General features: G+C 40.5%; 1 protein-coding gene across 1 annotated transcript; it reads right to left on the minus strand.

Annotated features, from left to right (window-relative positions):
* Positions 1–1199: 1199 nt before the first annotated feature.
* On the minus strand, positions 1200–6054 carry LOC107803718 (proline-rich receptor-like protein kinase PERK1). The gene is given in 8 exon segments (NM_001325740.1): positions 1200–1532; positions 1793–1954; positions 2075–2222; positions 2683–2759; positions 4216–4286; positions 4402–4488; positions 4598–5158; positions 5490–6054. Coding segments are annotated over 8 exon segments (2004 nt in total).
* Between the last annotated feature and the right edge of the window lie 3339 nt (positions 6055–9393).

Consider the following 9393-nt stretch of genomic DNA (forward strand, 5'->3'; position numbering starts at 1 on the left):
GTGGTAAGAATGTGCCGCAAAAACTTAAGGGTAAATTTTACAAAGTAGTGGTTCAACTAACCCTGTTGTATGGGGATGAGTGTTGGCCAGTCAAGAGCTCCCATGTGCAGAAGATGAAATAAAAAAAAAATAAGAATATTGAGATAGATGTGTGGGTATACCAGGAGAGATAAGATTATGAATGAAGTTATTCAGAACAAAGTGGGAGTGGCCTCCTTGGAGGACAAAATGTGAGAGTCGAGGTTGAGATGGTTCGGACATGTTAAGAGGGGAAGCATTGACTTATCTTGGTGCCCACGAATATGCGGCCGCAAAGATAATTATGTGGCCGCAGGTTTCCTCCTATTAAGTCATGACCCAAATCGATGAGCTACGACGGGCACCCAGTGTTTTACTTAACCGAGTATCTACGTAACGTATCTTTCTTATCATACTATCATGGATAAATGAGCCAGAAAGGCCGTCATAAGATAACTAGGATAAAACATAAGGGATAACTCGGCATAGGATGAACCAACATGGTATACAAATTTATATATGTGACATACGAGCCTATATGACCGAAATGATCATTTATGCACTCAAAACATAGGCTTACAAGGCCATACAATATTCACGACCCAAACCGATGGGCCGCGACGGGCACCCGATGCCTTACACAACCAAATACCAACATAACGTATCTTTCTTATCATACCTTCATGGGTAAATGAGCCAGAAGGGCCGTCATGATATAATTAGAATAAAATATACTATACTAAGTCTCCAACAGCTTCACTCATATCCAGTTATATTTGAGAAAAAGAAAGCCAGTTTTAATCCAACAGATAATAGAGATCTCTAATGTGACATTAGAATGTATTCACAGTCCGGATTCAAGTAAGAAAATTCCACTCCAGTTTAAGCTAAACAATACCACCAACAAGTTAAAGAAACTCTAAACGGATACGAACAACCAAACTTCAGTATCACTGAAACATTGATTAAAAGAATCACCAGCATAATTCATGTCTGCCGTATAAGCCATTATAAATACAATGGGAAAGATGACTTTCCAAACTTGGAAAAGGAAAAAAAAATTGAAGGAATTATCTGTATGTTAACCAACCAAGGAAAAAAAAAGAGCACGCCATTTTTGCAACTGCTGAATCATTTATCCCACTAAAGAAAAGAATCAGTACAGAAATGCATATCTTGTGTCAAGAACTTCCAATAAATCCTTTACTTCCACTGAAACCTCTACTGTCTTTTTTCGTCCTACCCATTTCCATTTCCATTTCCCTCGTCTGTTGGCCTTCGCTGCTTGATCCAGAAGGATATAAACCATACTCACTTGTTGGATTACTGTATTGGCCAGTGCTGCCATATTCCTGGCTTCCTAATGCCATCTTCCTGAATTTTTTCATGTCTTCGTTATACTGTGATGCGTCATAATCTGAACTTCCATGTGAACTGTATACTGTGCTGTGTCCAGGTCTAATCCCTTCATTAAGATCGGACAATGACACATCTCCTTCCAGAGCTCTGACAACCTGCTCATTTTCGCAACAATAAATCAAGTTTAGCAATCTGCATGTGGACTAAAACCGTGGACCAAATGTCTAGCATACACCCCCATGTATTAAGTTGAGCCCACATGGTAGTTTTAACTGTAAATATTTCTAGGTCTACATGAGGTTGAAACTTGAAACATCATCAAGATCTCCTTAATCGAATGTGTTCAATGCTACATGACACAAAGTTTCAGTGCTTATTAACTACTGGAAACAACTCTTTTGAAAAGGATTGTCACCTGACTCATGCGTGGTCGACGCCTTGCTGAATGACGCACACAAGCAGCAGCACAAGCAACCATCCGAGCTACCTCATTATGGTTATAATCATTTCCTAAACGTGGATCAATTAGGGAATCAAACTTCTCGTCTTCAAGAGCTCGTGTAAGCTGAGGCCTTGCCTGTAACAGACAAAGCAGGTAACTAACATCTGCTATCATGAACGAAGAACCACTGACGGTAAGGAAAAGGTAGAAAACAACGATAAGCAGAAATATTTTTCTTTTGCCACTACTACTCACCCAGTCAACTAAACTATCATCCATGTATGTTTGACTAGAGTCAACAGGACGACGTCCGGTGATCAACTCTAGAAGCATTATTCCATAGGAGAATACATCAGACTTCTCCGTAAGTTTTCCAGAAGAAGCATATTCAGGAGCCAAATACCTGGAATCAAACAATAACAGAAAGATAAAATTAGGGTCCACTGAAGCAACTGCAAATCTAATGGGAATAAACACATCAGCATCTCTAGCAATCATCATCATGGACATTTTCTAAGGACCAAATTGACTGGAATATCAAACAGGGATCAAGGAATGGAAGTAACGGAGCAATGCCAAGGATCAATTATCAACTCAGTTTTACCACAGGAAAACAGAGACAGGCAAACGTATCAAATTAGAAGTAATTGCACCATTACCCCAAAATTCGCATCACTCAAGTAGATACATGAATATCAGTTTTACACACAAGAAAACAGAGACGGAGAAATGTGCTAAAATGCAAAAGATTTAAAGCACCACCCAAAAGTTTTCATCACTCTAGTAGAGACATGAGCATCAGTTTTGCCACAAGAAAACAGAGACTAAGACTGTAATAAATTACAAAAGAATTAAAGTATTACCCAAAAGTTCCCATCACTCTAGTAGAGACATGAGTATTAACATCAGATGTTAACTTCGCAAGTCCAAAATCGGCAACCTGAGAAAAGACACAAGATTCATTTTTCACTTAGAAATGCAAAGAATACTCTTCATACAATTATCAGTTTCTCTAATAAAGGAACTCTCTTTTTTTTTTTACACCTGACACCTACTTTATTATACCTTCATATTTTTGTACTTCATAAGATTGGCAGTTCAGTATTTTCCTTGTAGCTTCAAATCTAGTTCGGAAAAGGGTTAAAAATACCCCTAAACTATTGGAAAAGGTTTAAAAATATCATTCATCCAACTATTGGGCTAAAAATATCCCTTCATCCACCTTTTTCGTTCACTTATGTCCTTTGACCGTTAGGTCAATGCTGAATTAAAAATAATTATTATTTAAATTACACGTGGCAACTTTTTATTGGCCAAAATTAAAACATTTAACCCATTAGAAAGACTCACCCATATCTACCAGTTTTTCATACTAACCTGCTTCAAACACTAACTCGGCCCGAACAAAAAGTTCAACTAAAAAAAAAAGAGGCCCCACTTCTATCAAACTCCATGGAAAAAAAGCTCCATCGAAGTTGCAGCGAATATATAAACGCAAATTTACGATGTGACTTTCTTTTTCTTGTTATGGCATCCAGTTCAATTTACATGATAGACACAAATTACATTATATTCAAGATGAGTTTAATTTAATCACTTTTACAAAACAGAAAGATCTCAAAGTGATTGTTTGGAAGATATCATAAACCGTTGGACTACCCCTAGTTTTCCGACCCACATTATTGTCAAGAAAACCATTGGCTCATTCATGCTAGGTTTTTCTTGTTTGTTTAATTTGTTCATGAACCTTTATTCGATGATAATGCTATACATGAGACTAATCAAGAAAATGAACACATGTAAATCCATGGGTTAGATGGAAGTGAGACGTCTTTTTTTTATTTGAACTTTTTATTCGGGTCAGGTTAGTGTTTGGGGCGGGTTAGTCCGAAAAACGGGTAGATATGGATGGGTCATCCTAATAGGTTAGGTGTTTTAATTTCGACTAATAAGGAGTTGTCACGTGGAATTTAAATAATTATTTTTTAAATTCAGCATTGACCGTTTCTAACGGTCAAAGGGTATAAGTGAACCAAAAAGGTGGATAGAAGGGTATTTTTAGCCCAATAGGTGGATGAAGGATATTTTTAGACTTTTTTCAATAGTTTAGGGGCATTTTTGACCCCTCTCCGAATCTAATTTTAATTAGAAAAAAAATATGTTAAGGTCCTATACTAACCAAAACATTTGACCCTCATAACTCAAAATATGAGGGACAATTTGAGATGGAGGCAGTAAGAACTAAAAGTTAGTCTTGCATGCATTACTGGCAGGATCTCATGTATGTAAAACAGATGAAAGCTAACCCTTGAAGTAAAATGGAGGAGGCAAACTGTGATTCTCAATAAATATTCAAAACTCTCTCTTTTTAGTTGAATAATGAATAAGACCTTTACCTTAGCCTCAAAGTTAAAGTCAACAAGTATATTTGCTGCCTTGATATCTCGATGAATGATTTTAGGTTGACCTATGTAAAACAGAGCAATTCATTTAACACAGAGAACTTTCTGACATAAAGTCCTTAAAGAATTTTCCAAATAAGTAAACATGATATCTGCAAGAACAGGATAAACAATACATACAGTCTTCATGCAAATATGCCAGTCCTTTAGCAGATCCTAGAGCAATCTTCAGTCGGATGGGCCAATCCAATGGAGGCCTTCCCTTTCCTGGAATATTTCAAAAGTGCGTAACAGTAGATTGGATCAAGAATATCAAGTTAAATGCATTATAATGGCAGTAAATTTTTTGATGGTGTAAGGTAGCAAATGAATGTACCATGTAAGTGGAATTCCAAGGTGTTATTTGGAACAAACTCGTAGACAAGCAGTCTCTGGGACCCAGTTATGCAGTATCCAACTAGAGAAACAAGATGTTTGTGATGTACTCGGCTAATGATCTCAACCTCTGCTTGGAATTCACGCTCACCCTGTCCACTTCCAGCTTTTAGCTGTTTGACTGCAACCTCTTTGCCATTAGGAAGGACCCCTCTATGCACATAGCCAAAACCACCTTGTCCGAGAAGGTTAGCATTCGAGAAGCCATCAGTTGCCCGCACCAATTCCTCATATGTGAATGTGCTCTTTGAGAATCCTAAAACCATTCCAGGAGAAGGTGGTGGAAGTGGATCAAACCCCGAATAATTGGACGAAGCTCCACTGCTGCTCATGTAAGGTGGAGGCGGAGGAGGTTGAAGTGAAGAAGCGGTAACTGGAGAGTGTGGAGGTCGTGAAGCCCCTGCAGGTGGCGGAGATGGTTTTGGTGGAATTGAAACAACATGATCGGCAGGTGATGGAGCATTATGTTGCCAATGGTGCACAGGGTCACCATAAGGGTCAGCTGGCAAATGACATAGACACAGTCATGAGTATAGAAAGATCAGATTATCAATTGACATTAACACATTCACCTTTGCATAATCGAATACTTAATATATTTTTAAGCAGTTTATTTATAGCTAAAAATTAGCTTAAGCTTTTAAAAAAGCATGTTTCACTAGCATGTTTCTCGTACTTTTTTAATCAAGCGGATTCAAACCTCATACCAAATGATGCCAATTCAAAAAAATAATAATACTGTAATAATCATAATCTATGCCACTCCCAAGATTGCCCCAATGAACCAAGCAACATTACACGATGAATCCCGATTTGAAAAGAATAGATCTTACCTTTATACCCCATAGGTGGTGGTTGTGCAGGAGGATAGTACTCAACTGGACCATGATTTCTCCTCTTCTTCCTCCTGCTGCAACATATGAACAACAAACTCAACACTGCCAGAATCAGAACGCCCCCAATGGCTATTCCCACCACCAGTCCGGTCGATACGCCCGAGGACCCTTCATCTGACGCCGGTGAGGAAGTCGACGAACCTCCTCCTCCTCTAGGACCCGCCGGAGACCTCCCTGACCCTGAAGGTGCCGGCGGTGAAGGCGAAGAACCAGACGGCGGAGAAGGTGGCGAAGGAGGAGACCCAGATGGTTCTGGGGTTGATTGTGTTGTTGGTGGAGGTGGGGTGGAGGAGGAAGGAGCAGAGGTGGAAGGTGGTGGAGGAGAGGCAGAGGCCGTGGGCGGAGGAGTGGTGGCCGGTGGCGTAGGGCTAGTAGGAGGAGGAGCTTGTGCAGGAAGAGCTGGTGGTGAGGCCACCGCAGTTGGCGGCGGAGAAGTAGAGTTAGTAGGAGGCGCCGGAGGCGATGTGGGAGCAGGGGAAGCTCCCGGCGTCGGAGAGGACATTTCCGGAGACTACTTTTTATATATAAAAAAATCCAAGAAAACTAACAAACCAATGCAATTACACAGTTACAGAATAATAAAAAGGGAAAATTTTCAAAACTGTTTGGGCAAAGTTTGGCTTTAGCTTTTGCTCTCTGTTTACTCCTTAAAGAAAGCGTAGCGTATAGTAGTCGTTAGGAACAGAAGACGAAGATGTTTCAATTATTTAGTATTTATTTAATAGCTATGCTCTACTGGAAATTAAACTAATACTACAATATATATTTACCTTATGAGAAATGTTTTTTAAATTAACAAAAAGCTGAGATGTTGAATTGCTTTTTCTGGTTTTCAAAGCTAACTGTGTTTGTATGTTTGTGCGATCACATGGAAGGTGGGGCCCTGTCGAGATGTAGGAGAATAATCTGAGCGAGACACGCCTGGCCCTCGCGTGACACGTCTGGCCCGCGCATTCCCTTGTCTTTTCGTTTTTCTGATTGTTTTCATTTTCATTTGTGGGATAATTGGCTCTTAGTTGGGATGTTCCTCTTCTTTATCGTTTTTCTTTTCCTTTTTGTTATTAAATTTATTTTCTCTGTTGGACAATAAGGTAAGTTCGGTGCTCTGTCGTCTGGTGCCGGTCCCCGTTGGTATTGCTGCTTTTTTTTTTCTTTTTTTTTTTTTCTTTTTTTGGGTTGGTATTGCTTTCTAATCCCACCGCATATTGTTATGACACTTATAGCCCGTTCGGCCAAGCTTCTAAAATTAACTTATTTTGAGAAGTGCTTTTCTTAAAAGTATTTTTTTTAAAAATGCTTTTGGTGAGAAGTAGTTTGTGTTTCACTAATTAATTTGAAATGGAAAATTTTCGTTCCTATACCATATAGGAAACTATATTACCAAATATGTTCATAGTTTGCATATTACCCGTCATGCTAATAGTATTTCTACAAAATATAGACAATTCATTAAATAAAGAATCATTGTAGCTGTAGGCTTCCTTATTTATGCGCGCTAATATTGGAGAATTAAATATTCTCACTCCCCCAAGTTTCTCTCTCCAAATCCCACCATCCCACTCACGTATCAAACCACACCCCACGATTTTCTCTTCATTCACCCACGATTTTCTCTTCTAAAACCAGCGAAAATCTGTAACTCCTCCATCATTGACAACCATTAAAAGGCTTTGAAACTTTGAATTCGAATTTGGTTTTCAAAAGACATTGTTTGTTTGGATTGGACGTTGTTGCAAAGAATTGAGAATTCTCTCTGCGTCTCTCTCTATCTCTCAATCCCAAATTTCAGTAATATAACAACAACAACAACAACAACGATCCAGTATAATCCCACAAGTGGGGTCTGCGGAGGGTAATATGTACGCAGACCTTACCCCTACCCCGAAGGGTAGAGAGGCTGTTTCCAGGAAACCCTCGGCTCAAAAAAGCAACAGGAGCCGATATATTAGTACCATAAAAATGCATAATAAAATAACAACAATATAAGAGATATGAAATACAGAATACGAAATACGAAATAGATGGCTGGTATAGTAAAACTAGCAGGTAAAGCCCTGCATCAATAGACGATCAATGTCATTCTTAGTCTAACTCCTAACTGGCTAGTCTCACTATATTGTGCTATAGAAATATTCATAAGTTTCTCCTAACCTACAACCTTAATGCTCGACCTCCATAATTCCCTGTCAAGGGCCATGTCCTCAGTAATCCTAAGTCGCGCCATGTCCTGTCTGATCACCTCTCCCCAATACTTCTTAGGTCGCCCTCTACCTCTCCGCGTGCCCACTACAGCCAGTCGCTCACACCTCCTCACCGGTGCATCAGTGCTCCTCCTCTGAATGTGCCCGAACCATCTGAGTCTTACTTCCCGCATCTTGTCCTCCATGGGGGCCACGCCCACCTTCTCTCGAATATCTACATTCCTAATCTTATCCATCCTTGTATGCCCGCACATCCACCTCAACATCCTCATCTCTGCTACTTTCATCTTCTGGATGTGTGAGTTCTTTACCGGCCAACATTCAGTTCCATATAACATGGCAGGCCTAACCATTGCTCTATAAAACTTACCTTTTAGTAACGGTGGCACTTTCTTGTCACACAAGACTCCCGACGCTAACCTCCACTTCATCCACCCCACCTTTATATGGTGTGTGACATCCTCGTCAATCTCCCCGATCCCCTGAATAACCGATCCAAGGTACTTGAAACTACCCCTCTTGGGAATGACTTGAGAGTCAAGCCTCACTTCAACTCCCGCTTCCGTCGGCTCAACTCCAAATTTGCACTCGAGGTATTCCGTCTTCGTCCTGCTCAACTTGAAACCTTTAGACTCAAGAGCATGTCTCCAAATCTCTAGCCTCTCGTTGACGCCGCCTCGTGTCTCGTCAATTAGAATAATGTCATCAGCAAATAGCATGCACCATGACACCTCCCTTTGAATATGATAAGTCAGTGCATCCATCACCAGGGCAAATAGGAATGGGCTGAGCGCAGACCCTTGGTGCAACCCCGTAATAACTGGAAAGTGTTCATAGTCGCCTCCTACTGTCCTAACCCGAGTCTTAGCTCCAGCATACATGTCTTTAATCACCCTAATATAGTCAACCGGGACCCCTTTATCCTCTAAGCAGCTCCATAAGACCTCCCTAGGAACTCTATCGTACGCTTTCTCCAGATCAATAAACACCATGTGGAGATCCTTCTTCCTATCCCTGTACTGTTCCACCATCCTCCTAATAAGGTGGATAGCTTCTGTGGTAGATCGCCCCCGCATGAACCCGAACTGGTTGTCTGAAATAGACACCGTCCTTCGCACTCTCATTTCTACCACTCTCTCCCAAACTTTCATGGTATGACTTAGTAATTTGATGCCCCTATAGTTGTTACAGCTCTGGACATCACCTTTGTTCTTATACAACGGGACCATTGTACTCCACCTCCACTCTTTAGGCATCATATTAGTCTTGAATATAACACTAAACAATGCAGTAAGTCATTCCAAGCCTGCTCTACCCACACACCTCTACAGTTCAACCGGAATTTCGTCTAGCCCGGTAGCTCTGCCCCTTCTCATCTTACGCATTGCCTCCATGACTTCATCGATCTCAATGTTCCTACAATTACTTAATTCATGGTGACTGTCGGCATTCCGCAATTCCCCAAGTATAATATCCTGATCCCCTTCTTCACTTAGAAGTTTATGAAAGTAGGTCTGCCACCTCCTCTTAATCTAGTCATCTCCCATCAAAACTTTGTCGTCATTATCTTTTATGCACCTCACTTGGTCCAGATCTCGAGTTGTCCTCTCTCTCGCCTTAGCGAGTCGGAATAACTTCTT

Source organism: Nicotiana tabacum, chromosome 18 (assembly GCF_000715075.1).
Source record: "Nicotiana tabacum cultivar K326 chromosome 18, ASM71507v2, whole genome shotgun sequence".
Classification (NCBI taxonomy): domain Eukaryota; kingdom Viridiplantae; phylum Streptophyta; class Magnoliopsida; order Solanales; family Solanaceae; genus Nicotiana; species Nicotiana tabacum.